Source organism: Schistocerca americana, chromosome 9 (assembly GCF_021461395.2).
Source record: "Schistocerca americana isolate TAMUIC-IGC-003095 chromosome 9, iqSchAmer2.1, whole genome shotgun sequence".
Classification (NCBI taxonomy): domain Eukaryota; kingdom Metazoa; phylum Arthropoda; class Insecta; order Orthoptera; family Acrididae; genus Schistocerca; species Schistocerca americana.
In genome coordinates this window covers 114611554-114630467 of record NC_060127.1, presented here as the reverse complement: position 1 = coordinate 114630467, position 18914 = coordinate 114611554, and the positions used below count along the sequence as shown (strand labels likewise).

The 18914-nt window shown below is 37.4% G+C and overlaps 1 protein-coding gene across 1 annotated transcript in view; it reads right to left on the bottom strand.

The window, feature by feature from the left end:
* LOC124550721 (serine/arginine repetitive matrix protein 1-like) overlaps positions 1–18914 on the bottom strand; it is a 116465-nt gene that overhangs the window by 61877 nt on the left and 35674 nt on the right. Inside the window, exon 6 of the mRNA XM_047125442.1 lies at positions 17450–17490. Coding sequence (XP_046981398.1) covers positions 17450–17490 — 41 coding nt within the window. The remainder of the gene's footprint in view (positions 1–17449; positions 17491–18914) is intronic.

The window sequence follows — 18914 nt, the reverse complement described above, 5'->3', positions numbered from 1 at the left end:
TATAAAATTAACAAAAATGTAGTAAATTAGTCAAAATTAACAGGAATTGCTTTTATCTGTCTATAGAAATAAGATAATCATAGAGTTTTATCTATACATAAATGCGTGATAGTACGAGGGGGTGGAGATTTCTTCAGAACAGCACAGTGCAAGGCATCCCACATATACCCAATAATGTTCATGTCAGGGGAGTTTGGTGCCAGTATGTAACAATATGTACCTTGTCCTACTGGTCGCAATGCACAATGGACATCAGTGAATGCAGGTGATCAGATAGGCTGTATCATCTATCGGAGTCCCATCTAGACGTATCAGGGGTCTTATATCACTCCAACTGCACACACCCTACACGATTACAGAGCCTCCACCAGCTTGAACAGACCCCGGCTGACATGCAGGGTCCAAGTATTCATGAGGTTGTCTCCATACCCGTACACGTCCATCCGCTCGATACAATTTGAAACGAGACTCGTCCCAACAGGCAACATGTTTCCAATCAACCACAGCCCAACGCCGACGTTGACGGGCCCAGTCGAGGCGTAAAGCTTCGTGTCGTGCATCATCATACGCACACGAGTAGGACTTCAGCTCCAAAAGCTCATATCGATGATGTTTCATTGAATGGTTTGCCCGCTAACACTTGTTGATGCCCTTGTATTGAAAGGTTAAGTAATTTGCGGAAGGGTTGCACTTCTGTCACCTTGAACGATTCTCTTCAGTCTTCGTTGGTCCCGTTATTGAAGAATCTGTTTCCGGCCGCAGAGGTGTTGGAGATTTGATGACTTACTGGTTTCCTGATATGCATGGTACGGTCGTGAAATGGTCATATGGGAAAATCCACACTTCATCGCTACCTCGGGAATGCTGTGTCCCATCGCTCCTGCCGGCCGCTGTGGCCGAGCGGTTCTAGGCGATTCACTCCGGACCCGCGCTGCTGCGGTCGCAGGTTTGAACCCTGCCTCGGGCATGGATCCGTGTGATGTCCTTAGGTTTAAGCAGTTCTAAGTCTAGGGGACTGACGACCTCAGATGTAAAGTCCCGTAGTGTTCAGAACCATTTTAACTATTTTCAACCATCGACTACAACACCACATAACCTGTTATTGTAGCAGCAGTAACTGATCTAACTGTGCCAGACCGTAGCGCTGTATTCTGCGTGTTTACATATCTCTGCATTTCAATACACATACCTATACCAGTTTCCCTGGGGGTTCAGTATATATATATATATATATATATATATATATATATATATATATATATATATATATGTGTGTGTGTGTGTGTGTGTGTGTGTGTGTGTGTGCGTGTGTATGTTTTTGAGTGTGTATTGTACATGTATGTCATACATCTCCTACTCAGTCAGTGAACCAATTTCAACCAAGAGGATACACACATCTCACACTGTCTGGACAGAATCTCTGTGGGGCTACAAACCACATACCTCTCAAATGGTAGGAGGTGGTGGTGGAAAAGCAGTGAAGTCCATGACGTGCGAATACCCGCACTTTAGTCATTCATTATGTAAGAATATGAACAGTTAATGACGTGCACCAAGCTTCACCATTGATTTCAAACCTTTGCAAAACAGTTTCTCGCTGCAACCCCTAAGAAACGACGAAGGGAAATAATTTAATCGCTTACTATGGTTTTTTTGCAGGAACACTCACCTAGAAAGCACGATGTTTCAATTTACTGCTTCTTTGATACTAACTGTATTAGTGACGCATTTTGCAAATAGTATTCAAGTGTACCATTGAAAGTACCAGAAAAGATATATCATTGTACAGCGTATAATTCAGGAGCTATGACAACAGAAAACTGCTGCATCATGCAAGACATTCAAAGTTATTACTCTGTTGTTACCGTTCTATCCGCAACACCTTTCACAGGCAGTACGCACATATGCCTTGGGATGCATGGGATGTACCTACAGGAATCTATCACAGTACGACATAGTTCAAGAGATACGACGTCATAAACACTGAGCTGTGTGAAAATGAAACTACAGAGCGAAATTCGCTAGAGATACATGTGAAATATGTGTACAAGTTGGTATGAAATACGTTAAGTATATGTTATATGCATACATGGGCAAAGCCAGGGATGAAAATCCCATTCTAAACCCTTCCCTCCCCCCCCCCCCATATGATTTCAAAAAAGTTTGATGCAAATATTAGTTACTACCTGGAAATAAATGTTGAGGGGCTTACGAACCACCTTTTGAGTGTAATAAACCTGGATAGAGAGGGGAGGAGAATGGATGGACAGACAGCGAAGGGGAAGGAGATGGTCACAGATGGGGGTGGAGGAGATGGCCAGAGAGGGAGGCAGCAGGAAGTGGATAGAGAGGGATAGGAGGAGATAAGCAAAGATAGGGGAGATGAGGAAATGGATAGAGGGGGGAGCAGGAGGAGATACAGTGAGGTGCAGGAGGTGGAAAGAAAGAGGGGCAGAGGAGAGGAACTGAGACATGGTGAAGGAGGATATGGATGTGGAGATGGGTGAGCAGAAGATGGACAGGTTGAAATGAATATGTGCCCTTCAGTGCTTGGTACTCAGCTAATACATAAATGTAAATATTTCGTCAGGCCAAGTAAGACCATGTGCTTCTGTCTCACTGAACAACTGATTAAGTAATTCACCGAATAGTGACAATAAAAGTCAAAATTAGCTAAATCAAAATAAAAATGAAAATAAGATTATCGCAATCAAATTCCCAGATAACGAAAAATTAAAATAATAGCCTGTAAGCTTGTAAGATGGCTATTTTTATGATGTTATTGGGTGTGTTAATATTTGTAAAGGAAAATGTTTATTTGAAAAACTGTTGTCAGAGAAAAAGTTTTTAGGCAACAGTATCTTGTGTGTCTGCGATGCCAACAGTGCAGATTCGTAGAATCTTTGACGGTCAGTAGTGGATAGCTGCAGTGTCCAGCAGGCAGGGATTCGTTGTCATGCATGGACTCATTTTTGGAACTATGTGGGTTGCCTATTTATTATGAGGAGGAATGATGATTCAGAACAATGACTGAATAGCGTATGGACTTAAAAAAATTTTGAAATGAAGAACAAGGTATTATTTGATGCGAAATGTTTATTTTTATTCTTGTAGACCTGCAATGTAGGTCCACTTCACTCTCGTCACAGTCGAGTTGTTGATCATTATTTGCTGATTGATCTTCTGAATTAATTTACAGTAATAGGGAAATTATTAGATTAAAGAATTTTCGTATTAGGTGATCATTTCCTTCCTTACTGAATTTTCAGAACTTAAAGGTTGAGCCATGTGTTTCATTGGCTTTAAGAACCCGACTTAGGCAGACCAACAGTAGTTAGTTTCAGCGATCTTTTTAACTTTTATACAAACTTGCTGCGTTGCTGTTTCTGCCAGTACTTCATTTACCAGGTGAGATTCATAATACGTGATTGTTTCATTTCCAATGCACAAAGTAGGTTCTGTCAGTTTCTTTATTGTACCAGGGTCATACGCTAGTGCAGAAATTTTCGTGTGTTTGAGGTTACATCTTGTACAGGCCGAAATTACAGTTTCTTTATAGAGTTACGTTTCTTCAAACAATTCGCACTGACCAAGTCTACTGAGTGAGACATTATTGGTTTATTTTTTTATTTGCTTATGAAAGAGAAAGGTTTTAACAAACACATGATTCTTTTCAACTTCATGTAAGTGATGTGGCTTTGAGCTCAGTGGCACTTTTAGGTAACCAGTTCACATTCACAGGTTTACGTTCATGATAACACACACAAAGGTAAAAGCTATTCACTTACAAACTATTATGGGGTATTCCTGTACAGAGTAAAGGGAGTTTGCTTCAATGATACTTTTCAAGTCTCATTTAAAAACCTTAGTTTCTCGTTCGTGTTATGCTCTTCAGCCAGAAACACAATAACAACTTAATGTGCATATTAGTTCATTGTATACTTTATATGCAGTTGTTAAGAGAGAGTCAGCCACCAGAAAACCGTTTCTCTGTTTAGTGCTCAGTGGGTGAATACTGAAGTTCCTTTAAAATTAGTCACCATCATCAAATGTGACTCCTGTTATATAATATGTCTACAAGGATAGAAGAATTAAAGTTCTGTGAGGGTATGAAAACAGCCTGCACAAGTTCGTTACCAACAACACAATACTCAATCATTTTCTGAGAGAAGAATATCACTCCTGCATGAACAGAGTAGTCATAAAATTTATCACATAATGTATGTAGAATAGGTTTATAGAGATATTTTTACATTCACTTAAAATCTTTCGCTAGTTTCTAACTCAGAAAAAAATAAGGAAAAAAAATAATTCTTTAAGAAAATGTACAAACTGTAATTAAATGATGGATGTGGCTTAATCTTCTATGCTAAAGCTGACCGAATTTTCGATCTCATGGTTGAAACCAGTACAGGTCAACAATCTGATACATAACAATCTCAAAATGCAAAAAGGAGTACCAGAAAGAATTTTAAATGAAATGAACAACTAATAAAACACAATAATAAAACTGACAACAGAAAAATTGTGGTAAATATTATATTAATTTAGAGGATTGAATTACTATTATTCCTGTTAAGTAACCACAGAATGAAATATACATGTAGCTGTTAAGTAAATCGACTCTTGGGCCATAGGTTACTTTTAGCGAGAAGATGACATATAAAGCAGTTTGATATAGGAAACTTAAGATCAGATCCAGAATGAGATTTTTACTTTGCAGCGGATTGTGCGCTGATGTGAAACTTCCAGGCAGATTAAAACTGTGTGCCAGACAGAGTTCGAGTCTCGGTCCGGCACATTGTTTTAATCTGCCAGGAAGTTTCATATTAGCGCACACTCCGCTGCAGAGTGAAAATCTCATTCTGGAAACATCCCTTAGGCTGTGGCTAAGCCATGTCTCCGCAATATCCTTTCTTTCAGGAGTGCTAGTTCTGCAAGGTTCGCAGGAGCGCTTCTGTAAACTTGGGAAGGTAGGAGACGAGATACTGGCAGAAGTAAAGCTGTGAGAACGGGGAGTGAGTCGTGCATGGGTAGCTCAGTTGGTAGAGCACTTGCCTGCGAAAGGCAAAGGTCCTGAGTTCGAGTTTCGGTCTGGCACACAGTTTTAATCTGCAGGAAGTTTCTTAAGATCTGATGTTTATTTCAGATTTTTGAAGAAAATAGTAGGCTTCAATAGGATAAATGAAAGTCACTGAGAAACTAGTGTACAATATTTATGAAAAAGTAGAGAAATGTAATGAATAAATTGGATACTTCCATATTGAGGATGAATATTTTATACCACGTTTGAAGATTCTAACACAGCATTAACAGGTCTCACCTATCACAAGCAGGGAGTGTTTCAAAACTATCTCTGAAATTACTGAACTTATCATCAGCCAGACTCCACCATGTGGGTGACATCATTAGATATCCTATACATCATTAATCTTGTTCTACAGAAGAACCCACAACTGGTGTGTAGGATATTAATTACTTAATGACAATGCAATTACTACAATCACATAAATTAGTAAAGTGAATAGAAATGATGCTGAAGAACAAATCTCCCATTTGCAATACTACAAAAATTCAATATGAAGACTAAATAAGTAGTGTCATAATGAATGGGACATTGTGGAAAACTATATGTCATAGATGCAAATTACTTCACTCACAGTTAAACTAAAATGTTGAAGATACAAAGAAGCATACAGAAAACACAGAAAAAAAAACATTGAGTAATACTAAATGAAGAATGGAACATAAAGTGTCCATATAGAATATAGGTAAAAATTGAAAGAAATGAGGAGTAAGAGTAACTGAATTATGACGTTTACAGTTTGTTACAATATTTCCATTGTTTGACGTTTATAGTTTGGTTGTACAGTGTACGAGGAAACATTTAGTGGAAAATTTCTCTGAATATAATAAACAAATGATTTCATTATTTAATATGGGTTACCGTAACAATGTTTAAGTTTTTGATTATAGCTCCTTTCAAACAATTTTGTCATATGTAGTGTAATTTTTGAATACCATTGTTTCACATCGTAGTTTGGTTTCCATTACTCTGTTGCATGTCTATAAACTCATATTTCTGCACTCATGTGCATGAGAAATTATGTCTTAAAATTCGGAACACGATTTTCTAAATTAAAAACCTGTCAGTGTAGACATTTTGGCTCTTTTAAATGGTCGATTTGAGAATTTATGAATAATAACAATTCTTCAAAATGCATCTTTACTATCAGCTTTATTGTTGATGTTGTGGTCTTCAGTCCTGAGACTGGCCTGATGCAGCTCTCCATGCTACTCTATACTGAGCAAGCTTCTTCATCTCCCAGTACCTATTGCAACCTACATCCTTCTGAATCTGCTTAGTGTATTCATCTCTTGATCTCCCTCTATGATTTATGCCCTCCGCGCCACCCTCCAATACGAAATTGGTGATCCCTTAATGCATCAGAACATGTCCTACCAACCGATCCCTCCTTCTTGTCAAGTTGTACCACAAACTCCTCTTCTCCCCAATTCTATTCGATACCTCCACATTAATTATGTGATCTACCCATCTAATCTTCACCATTCTTCTGTAGCACCACGTTTCTAAAGCTTCTATTCTCTTCTTGTCCAAACTATTTAACGTCCATGTTTCACTTCTATATATGGTTACACTCCTCAGAAATACTTTCAGAAACGACTTCCTGACACTTATATCTATACTCGATGTTAAAAAATTTTTCATCTTCATAAAAGCTTTCCTTGCCATTGCCAGTCGACATTTTAGATCCTCTCTACTTTGACCGTCATCAGTTATTTTGCTCCCCAAATAGCAAAACTCCTTACTACTTTAAGTGTGTCATTTCCTAATCTAATTCCCTCAGCATCACCCGACTTAATTCTTCTACATTCCATTATCCTCATTTTGCTTTTGTTTATTTTCCTCTTACATACTCCTTTCAAGACACTGTCCATTCCGTTCAACTGCTCTTCCAAGTCCTTTACTGTCTCTGACAGAATTACAATGTCAGTGGCGAACCTCAAGATTTTTATTTCTTCTCCATGGATTTTAATACCTACTCCGAATTTTCCTTTTGTTTCCTTTACTGCTTGCTCGATATACAGATTGAATAACATCGGGGCTAGGCTACAACCCTGTCTCAGGCCCTTACCAACCACTACTTCCCTGTCATGCCCCTCGACTCGGCTTTATAATTTTGAAATAATGTTTTTACCCCATAAGGCAGTAGTAATAGACACAAACATGACAATGTGGCTCTCCAAACTTTGCACATACGAAGATTAACACAACAATGTAGTCCTAACGACAAATAAATCACTTATGGCATCTCAAAATAATGTCCCATAGTGTCCAAGTGTGATAATGAGGTATGAATGATGCAACAAACGTACATACTGACTCTCTTAATTGCTCATCAATGCATTGGTGTTTTTGTTTAAAATGAGATTTGTTAATAGAAGTTAATATAGTAGCAAGCATTGTAATTGTAAATGAAGTGAGAATGCATGAAATGTTAGGGTCATCAATAGATAGTGGCCTCTCAGAATGTTACTAACCAAGATAATAATCTACATAATCTATATTTCGAGGAGGAACCACTGAGGCAAGACTTAATCATTCTAGGAAACTGCTCAAAGACATGGACTAGACTGATATATGTAGTGCTCATTAGATGAACAGAAAATACAAGAAATTTTTATTAATAAATGTCCATACTACTATTAGACCAAAGATTACAGAATCAGCAATGAATTACTCGAAGAATAAAGGTATTTTGAAGAGCAAAAAGAAAGTAGTTCTGGTCAATGAGAAGCAGCTGCTATGTTGAGGCTATAGCTCATTACAAGGTGTACTATGAGATTTTAATGCTGGTAATATAGACATCAAAACAACTACCTTACAAGAAATGGAATTAAATGAAATGATAAAATGTTACTGTTGGGAGGAAGGCCCTGTGCGGGGAGGTCAGCAGCCATATTGCAAGACCTTTTTAGTTGACGCTACTTCAGCGACTTGCGGATCAATTATGATGAAGATGATGAAGGACACACAATATCAAGCCCCAAGCCAGGTATCGAACCCGGGACCCTTGTGTGGTAGGCGGGAAGGATACCACTATGCTAAGGAGGCGGACACCTTACAAGAAAAATATAATAACAAAAATAAAGATAATACGTTGTGCAATGAAGAAAGACAATGTTTGAGATAGAGACGAAGTAGGACCTGATAGCCTGAAGAATAAGAGGTATATTGGTAATGGATGTGAAATTTTTTTGACAAGTATTTAACAGTTATTAAAAATATAGGATTGTTAGGTTCAGTAGATCCTGACACAGAATATCTCATACCAGCCCTTATAAAGAAAAACTTTGGTCAACCACAAAACCTTTAGAATGAAATATTTTAGTGATTATGTTGAAAGGTTATTAAAGTTAAATGAATAGTGTTCTTCAAAGTTATGTAACATTTTAAGTAGTTTGTGTAACAAATCATTTAGGAATTGAATGTTTCCCAACTGTCTGGAATATGCTGAATCCAAGCCTCTGTAGGAAGTGAAATTAAGGAAAACCATGATATTTCTGTCCAGTTTTACTGTAGCCAGTATTTTAGAAAACTGGAGAAAATTTCAAATACAGTCTGCTTCCTAAACATCTGACTAGTGTACAAATCATGGCTGGGTTACCTATCGAATTTTGATATTCAGAAGGCTATTTACACATTTTCAGGTGGTTAGTTACACATAAAGTGGGACTGTAAATAATTCATCACATAATGTATTATAGGCTCTGTTATCTATCAAAAAAATCTCTTTGTAAATTACATTAAGCTACTTAAGCAAATTAGAATATTGTTGTGTAAAAGAAAATGCCAGAAAATGAATCCCATTTTATCTTTTAGACACAAAACGATGGGAGTCAATAGGAAAGAGTTCCGTATTAAGCTATCAAGCATCATTGTAATGACAGTGAATTACATGTGTATTTCATTCTGTTCAGTCATAAAGCCCTTACCTTTCATGTGCATCTACAATATATAACCAAAAGCCAAATTTATAAATTATGTATAATCTTGAAAAGATCAGTCCACAAAATTTTCATTGACATTAATAAATGGATTATAGCTAATTATTTGTCACTAAACTTTAAAAAACATACTGAATTCAGCTCGGAACTTGTACTAGGATTCCCCTAGTATATGTCTAAAATGTAAAGACATGCATATAGGTGAAATGAACAGTGTTCTATTCTGGAATTACGACTAGATAATTAATTAAGTTGGGAGGAATATACTGCACAGTCCTGAAACGTCTATTCAAACCCTTACTTGCTATCTGGGTGGATGCTGTCAGACACAGGTGATGTAAAAATAAATTACCATATCGTCCAGCAAAAGTTTTGAGGTTCAAAAATTGTGTGATACAAATTATGTGTGATGTGAACTCAAAACTCAAGGAGAGTGGAAAAGCACTCACTTTGGTCTATTATTTATGAACGAACATTGCAAGTGTTTGTTCATAAATAATAGGCCAAAGTGAGTGCCTTTAAATCTTTATTAAGATTACTCTTAATTCTAGCACTGTTTGAAAAAACTGAAGAAGACATGAGTCAATATTTATTACGTCTTCAACAGGTACTTTTAATGGCGTCACAGGAAAGTGGCCTTCTTTGGCTAGAACAGGAATTCCATCTTCAGTTAACTCTTCATCAGACAGGTCAATAACAGTTTAAGAATTATCCTCAATGGAAGCTACTGACTTGTTCTTCTGTAGACTGGGATATTCCTGCAGTTGGAGAGGAAATTTATGTAGAAAGTTTTATACATTGCCCATGGCTGAATGGACCATAAGTTTTAAGAGATCTCAGCACCTGCCATGAAATCTTATATCTTTCTTAGTGACCTGTTACTCACTACCACTGAACTGAAAACATGTTAACATTTTTTTACTAGTTCTACATATTTGAGTACCATTTCACTAATGAGCTGTGAAAAGGGTATTGGACTGTCTCTTATTTCTAAATTTGCACATGTATAATGTACTATTGCTCTATGAGGTATTCTACATCCTTGAGGATCTGCTTACTACAGCTCTATTGGCCAGAAAGCATTTATAATATAATCATCTAACAACCAATCAGACTGAGAGCAGATGCACATCACTTTCCAATGATAATTGAACTGAAATGGAGTTGGATTATCCAATGCATCAGAGAGAGCAAAAGCTATTGGAGACACCAGCTATACATCCGAACAAGGTAACAATGTGAAAAACAGATTTAAAGAAGCACAGTAGGGTATGTATCACAACACTGTACCAGTCGAATGACAAATTATGGTTTCAAGTCTGAGTAATGCAATCTAAAAAATAGTTTCAACTAAATATGATATTGTTAGGTTTGAGAATGTTAAATATAGCTTCACCCAATGATTACACTTTACTTAAAATGAGCCTATAATTAAACCTTAAGTGAGACATCCCTGGTAGCAAACATGACTTTCGAAATATACCTAGTAACACAAAGAAAAAAGTGTTCATATGCTATTAAGCTATTACAAGTAACTGTCAGCATGCAGTTGAACAAGCGTTCATCCAGTATCAGAATTCAAAACACTGAGGCAAAAAATTAAAAATGACTTTAAAAAGCTTCATCCTATGGCAGAAAAAATCTGACATTAAAAATGCCTGCATTTGTTCAGATACAGAAAAGGAAGTATCCCTAATGAATGTTAGAATGTATGGTAACCCGTCATACACTTCATAACGTTTTGCAGAGAATAGGTAAAGATGTAGATGTACATGACGGAAACAGGAGACAATGTAAAAATACCAATAAGTCTATTTAATGATATGACTAACCAGAATTTTGGATTTAGAATTATCCTAGAGTAATAATAGAAAATTTGTTTGAGCTGTAGCATTATCCTTTAGACGCAATAAAATGTCCTAAAACATATTTTCTTGCATGTGTAGGATGGATGAGTGCACAATAAAGTATCGAGAGGAGTTAAAATTCCTTTCTAAATATGTGTCCTATGGATCCTGTTCCAAGCACACATCAAACATACGATGAAATCTGAAGTAGAGGCCTATGGTATGTTCTCTGATAATGAGTAAAGATAATGATTTATTGTGTAATACATTTTTCAGCTAACACTGTACAGCTTTGACAGGAAGAAAATGCGATTTCATTAACACAGAAGTAGAAAACAGAAGTCAGCAGTAGTATTTTGAATAACAGCAATACGCTTGTGGACATTACAATGCACAACATTCGCATAAGGTTTTTAAATGTGAAAAGTAGAAATAGAGAATTAAATATGAGTTTTATCTCCTTAAGTACATATTCCTTGTTTAGTGTAGGAAACAATGAATTCCAAGCTTCTTGTATAAATGAGAGTAACTGTTTTTTGTACAGTTTGATAGATTTACACTATGGATTGTGAAAACAGTAGAAATAAAGGAAGATTGAGAAGAGACAGATCAAACAGAAAAAGGGAGGAATATAAGCTATGAAGTGAGGAGAAAATGCAAGATGCGATGAGCAATTCTAAAAGGAAAATCAAAGGGCAACTGAGAATAGTGGAAGAGTAAAAAAATCATTTCTTCAGTATTGGCACAGGGACGGAGACTATTAGAAAGGTGAATGCTATCCTTTACCATTCTCTTGAATTTATTGTCTACTGGATTCTGGGTAAACTACATGATAGATTGGCATATTTGTGGCCAACAATAGAAGAAAAGTTTCTGCTTCAGAGACAAAATCTACTTATTGAAATTACATTACAGGAAATTTATTCAGCTCCAAGACATATCACGATGTAAGTATACTTCTCACTTAAATGCAATTAATTTTATTGTTGGACAGAGGCATTTCTGACGTTATGTTTGATAATGGAAATGTGACTGAAGAAAAACTGGGACTCTTCCATAGGGTTCTACGAACTGCTGAAAGTACGTGACAATGCTTATGGTGTACCAAGTATTCAGCAACGTAAGTATATGCCAGAGACGATATCGGAAAATGTACAACTTGTACGAGACCAAGTGGGAGAAATAAAAAGGATGAAAAAAGACAGAAACCCTCAGATTGAAATTTTTAAAATTTGAAGGCGGTTCATTAGTGTATATACTCTTCCTTTACCCAGTTTAAGAGTCTGAAATCTTTTTCGAGAACTGCTGAAAATTGTTTTGCTGACGTGAAGTCTTCTTGCCTAGCTATTGTTACATCCCTGTGTTCCTTATTATTCTCATATATTGTAATGGACTCTGCACCTATAATGCCATTCATTACTCCATTACTATAACGTGGCTTCAGGGCTTTGAAATTCGTCTCATCCCCATTAAGTGTGTTCCTTCGGTCTTTTTTGAGATGCATATAGTCTTTAATTTCCAATGTCATGTGTATCATCATGGCTTAGCTACATATTGGCAGCAGTTATATGCTTTACTAATGGAACATTTCCATAGTCATCCAAATCTCTCTAACAACATTTTTCTAAGTCTGACGATATTACCCCGAATCGCCCTTTGCAAACGGAAGCAGACTACTCCACATAAATGTAATTTCACCATCAGCAACAATAGCCTTTTTCTTGAGTTGTTTCTATGATCAACATTATCTTATTCAGTAAATATGGTGAGCAAACCTCTCTGCCTTTCTATGTGTGGTTTTTCAGAACAGAAGGCAAGTCAGTTGCTGTCGTTGCCGCAGCTGGACTCCATCACTGTATATGGAGTGTGACTACCTAATTTCTTGGATTTGTGAGTTACGGTAACAAACTGGGAGCAGCACACTCTTTGCACATAACTGAGCTACAAGCAGGTTTGCTCACAAGTTACTCATGGATACACGTTGCGTGATTCTAATGTAGTTATTTCTATCGCCTTCTGTGTCCTCATCCCGTTAATCATTGCTGGTTCTTCCGCCTTTAGGGTCAGTTTCGCCACCCCAATGGCAAGAGAGTGTCCTGAAGCTTTGTCCGCTCCTCCGCCCTCTTGACAAGGTCGTTACCAGAAGTCTTCGGCCGCCAGTGCTGGTTATTAATAAAAATTTAAGCAATGGCGGAATCCGAACCCAGGACCAAGGATGTTTTCATTGCTAATGAGAGACACTACACCTAGACCACGGGAAGCCTACATATGGCATTACGCTTCTGGGGTTCTGAATGTAGTTCTTCTATGTGTTTGTGGGATCATTCAATTTAATTCGAATTATGAAGGTATTTCTTGTTTTATACTGTCAGTCATCCTTTTACTTATGTCAAATATCCTGCCATGCTATGAAATTTTATTTTTCTAGTTACTTCTTTGCTAATGTAAACGTTTCGTATTTTCTTGTCCAAGGTACTATTACATTTGATTTTTTAAATTGCAAATTTACTGAGGAAGTACAGTATTTAAATTAAACTATATTTTATATTAGTTGATATATACAGGTCATTGTTACAAACATTTTAGGTATGTGTGCACACTTTCAGTTTTCTCAGAATCATTAATTATTTAATACCTTGTCTTGTGGTGTGTTTGAATTGATTTTACCAACTGTGTGTCGAAACTTATTGTATTCCCTTGTGGCATTTGCCTAACTGCCAGAATATTTACTGTCTGTGGTACTCAGCAGAATATTCAGACTCTGTTGTATTCGTTGATGAAAGTTGGTAACTGTACAGTGTCAATCAGGTTGTGAAATCATTTCATGTTTGCATTATTAATGGAAGAAAAACGACCTTCTTTATAGTAGAATGTTGAACAGATTGTTTGGGTTGAATAAATTAATTTTCCTTTCTAAATGAAAGTGTTGTACATTGAGGAACTTCTCTTACACATGTGAAACAATTTAATATCTTGTTTATCTTAGTTGCTGTTTTTGTTACTAGAATTTTATTCTGTGAGTGTATTTGCACCGATCAAAGACGCTTTTGATAGTTTCGAAACATAGTACAGTGAACACAGATTACATTCATTAATCTTAGTTCTGTCTTCTACACTTGTAGATCCTAACATATTTTCTGTGGTGCTCTATTCGTTCATTATAAACACATTTCTTGATACACATTATATTATCGCTTGTACTGCTTGTTGGTGCATTCATGGTGACACATATGAATAATCTCAGGAAATCAGATTTGTGACTATATTACTGCAGTGACTAGAGTATACTGAAACTTTTCTGTTTCTTTCTTGTTATGTTTAATTAGAGTGATAATTCTTTATGTGTTTTAGTATAAAGGGAACTTAAAGTTGCAAAATGTGAATTTGAGATTCTGTAATTCATGCTCAGCTCTTTCATTAACTTGTTTGATGAGGCTCAGAGGTACTGATGAATGTTTGTTAAGAAAGTAATATTTTGGGACAGGGAGCAATTTGAGGGCTTTGTCAGGATTTAGCATAATATTGAAGTGTGGATAGGTGCCTGAAATAACAACGATATTTTGTCAGGGGGCTTTTCTTCCTGTGAGATGCTGGTACTAACTGAGGAATTTTTCCTCTCTGGGTGGCATTAACACTAGCTTTTTGTATAACAAAATTGTATTTTAAAAAAATATGATGAGTTATTTTGGGGAGTGTACTGTGGTGATCAATGTAGGAATCCTAAATGCAAGTTTTCTTTACTCCATTTTGGGGGTGACATATTACTGTGAATAAAACACCTTAAGCTGTCTGATATTTAGCATGCAAAAATTCACTATTGATTGAGTTCTGTCTATGTTATTGAGAACTTCAGTGGATTCTGAGTTTATCTTTTTTCATGTTAATAATTCTGATGGTATCATTTGGACTGTTGCAACAAGTAGTTTAATTGCAGTGGGATATGTGGAGTGACTGGGAGTAACATTTCAGTGGTTGTAGTCACAGTAGTTGCGAGAAATGGTACTTGAGAGAGTGGTGAGTGAACTTTCTATTCACCTCTCCCACACCCCTCCCCCTCCCCAAATTGTGATCTTGAGTCAGATTCTGGGTATAGTTGATTGCATAATCATATTCAATATTCACACGTCTTAAGATTGCAAAATACATTACAACAGATAGTTCCTGTACCTTTGTTAAAATTATTTTCTGAGAATAAGTGCATATTATACTTTGAAAAATTTTGTGACGTGGGCAGCTATGGAGTAGTGTCGAAACTGACTATTGAAATGTGAACTGTTCTATGCCACTAGTATTGGATTTCTGGTGATTGTGACTTGTATCACGCCTTTGTCGATTCTTTATTTATTCTTTACTAGTGTTTGAGGACAAACTTTTGTTTTGTTAGATGTCGGTGTCCATTCACTCTTGTTTGTATAACAGACTGGTGGTTGTCCAGGGAACAATATGTTATTGACTTACGTTGTTTGACCTGTGTTGCTTTCCAGAAGTTTGGTGGGACAGTGGAATATTATTTTTAATTTTGTCAACTGTATAAACGCGATTACTGCATTTTGTGTGGTTTAGTGTAACATTTTTAAGGAGACTAATCATTATCCTCAGTCTTTTAAACATTCGTTACAGAATAGAGAAGACTACTGCAGAACAGCGAGGGACAAGAAGCGGTAAATTGGGAAGGCGTTTGAATAAGAGATTCACATATAGGTTGCTGGTGCAGCCAGATCGTGGTATTTAGTCAAGGGTCTAAATTTATATACAAGAGAGAATATCACTTCAGTGGACATTTAGAATGTACTGTTGCATATAATTCTGTTTTAATATTAGGACGGGGCGCAACAGGTTATTAGAAAAGATCAAAGGAAACACTTTTGTTTTGTTACAAAAATGTCGTATGTGCACAGTTGGGCCCCTAAGAGGTCCTTGAAGGATTTAATGCTGGATTTACCATGTATTTCGCGAATAACGACTGCAGCTTCAAACAATGGGCACCCAACTCTTCTGGAATAGTGTTGGTGTCTTGTACACCCAACGCTTCAATCTAAACCACAGAAAAGAATCCATAGAAGTGAGGTCGGGAGAGCATGGTGGCCCAATTCTTCGCACTCTAGCAACTGGCGAAACGTTTCCGAGAGGTTCTCTGACATCTACGGCAAGGTTCGTGGGGTCCCGTCATGCTGCAATCATAATACTGCCTAAATTATAGCGGGACATCTCCAAAGTTTTCGCCAGTACCACACAGAGAAAAATACGCTAATGTCGTTCACCGACGATGTTGGAGGCAGATACAGCCCAATCAGACACATGTGAACAACATCAAGCCTTTATCGTAACACACGAGATGTCTCCAGATTTTCCGACTCCTCATTGTGACCGTTTAAAGTATGCAGAAGCCAATTATGTCGAAACAGTAAAATTTTCAGTAACATCTCTAAAACAATTTCCGTCACACAGTTGTTTGAACGCCATCTCTGAACATCACTAGAGGCAAAATCTTCATAGACCCTAGTGGGGAAGCGGTGCACCATTGAAACTGTATCTTTTATAAGGACTCAAAAATATTGTGCATCTAGTTTTTTCTGACTTTGCCTGATGCTGTAGTACTATTTCTTGTAAAATGGTGGGGCACTTCATTGTAAATACAATAAACTAATAGGAACCTCAGAATATTGATATGAGTTCGATCAATACCTCATCTATGAAGAACAGTATAGATGCCGCTGAAACTGAACGAAATGCAGTGAGAGAGTGGCACCCGACAGACCTGCCGGTAGTACTTGGGCTGCTGGCCCGCCTCGGTGACGGGCAGCGCCGTCCTGGAGTCCCTCCTCTGCCGGTGGTGGTGGTGCGAGCTGCGGTGGTGGTGGTGATGGTGGTGGTGGTGCGAGTGCTGGTGGTGGATCTTCGGCGGCGACGGAGCCGCACCCGACGCTGTCGAGTCTCGTCGAGCAGCGCCTGCAGACCAAGTCAGTATTCTGTGAGGGAAGTCCCCCGAGTAACAGGCTGTGGCTTTTCTTGAATATCGTCCTCATATAGCCCACATAAACATCAGAGGTGCACCATTATTTGTAACCGTTGTACCTTTCGCAGTTACTTCTTGGCACAGAGGAAATAAGATGGCTATAGAACAGATAGAAAGAGGGGTATGAAATGTGGAATTCAAATGAATGTTTCCACTTAGTACTTCAATCTACTGGTGGTTGTTGACGTTATCTCCTCAGAGGCTGCTTTGACACCATAAAAAGACTGATGGTTGTGTGATTGTTGTGTAAATGAGGGAGTAGAAAACCCATAAGGCAAGAATTCTAAGTGTTTAGGAACTCTTCATTGATGTTGACAAGTGTGTTGGATATTAACCTAATAATCTCAGTCTCTCTTATAGCGCTATCATGCGGCATTTAGATCATTTACTTGGATTTCTTTGTTGGTTGCAAAACAGTGATTAACCGAATGGGAAAATTAATTAATATATCATCTAAGATTTGCACCAATTTGGGTTTTAAGTGTTTCATAACACCTAACTAGCTTTAGATGGATTTTTAAACTATATTCCTTGTTTTTGAAGTTGATTTACGTACCTTAAAAGCTTTATTGAAGGAAATAAATAGTTCATTAGACCCTGAAAAGAAAATTGTGTTTATAATTTAACTTTTTTCACAGAGGGCTAAAGAAATCAAATCGTGGGATGTGAAAAGTTGCAGCGCAGACTTTGGCTACGTCATGTCCCAAATATACTATGACGCTTTTTATGTCCATCCTTGTGATGGGAGGTCTGGGGGGCTTAGGCCATTCACTTATGCAATGAAATGGAACACCTACAGCCGTCCATATGATGTCATTTATTGTGTGGGTGCCGGTTTTGGTGCTTCAGTGCACTACATTCAGGCCTCAGTGTCAGTTAAAGCCTGAAGATGGTGCACTGAAGCACCGAAACTGGTAGCCATACATGAAATGACATCATATGGACGGCTGTAAGTGTTTCATTTTATTCCAAAATAAAAGCAAACAGATCCAAGGTCCCATCAAACGTCGACCAGGATGTACATGTGTTAGAAAATTCGAACGAGAATTGTATTTCCAGACCCGTGGGCGATAAAGTATTTGTCTTGGAAAAACAATTTAAATAGGCACAGCACTTGAGAGTGGCGGAGCTGCCCTGAAACGAACACTCCAGAAAAACTAAAAATACACAAATAAAATAGAACGGAGTGAGGTTGTGGGAGTTCTGTTTCTAAAACGAACGAAAAGCAACTGATTTAAGAACTACAGGAGTCGTGGGAAATTGATAATACGTTAGATGACAATCATTTTGAGTTTAGGAAGGGCAAAGGCTCCACCGAGATACTTCTGACGTTGCGATTGATAATGGAAGGAAGAGAAAAGAAAAATCAAGACACGTTCCTATGATTTGTCGATGTGGAAAACACGTTTGACAGGTGAAATGGTACAAGGTGTTCGAAATTCCGACAAATGTTGTAGTAAGCTACAGGCTAAGACGGGTTTAAATGCAGTATCTACAAAAACCAAGGCCAGGGAATAAGACTCGAAGAAAAAGAACGAAGTGCTCGATTTAAAACGGTTGTAAGACTGAGATATAGTCTTCCGGCCCTACTATTCAACTATACGCCCAAGAAGCAACGACGGAAATAAAAAAAATAAAGAGTGGGATTAAAATTCAAGGTGAAAGGGTATCAATGATAAGATTCGCCGATGATGTTGCTATCCTAAGTGAAAGTGAAGAAGAATTACAGGATCTGGTGAATGGAAAGAACAGTCTAATGAGTACAGAATATGGACTGAGAGTAAATCGAAGGAAGATGAAAGTAATGAGAAGTAGCATAAATCAGAACACCGAAAAATTAATATCTGTATTGGTGACCACATATTATGTTAAGGAATTCTACTACCTTGGCAGCAAAGTAATCATTGAGGGAGGACATAAAAAGCAGACTAGAGCTGACAAAAAGGGCATTACTGACCAAGAGAAACCTACCAGTATCAATTAACGGCCTTAATTTGAGGGAGAAATTCCTGAGACTGTAC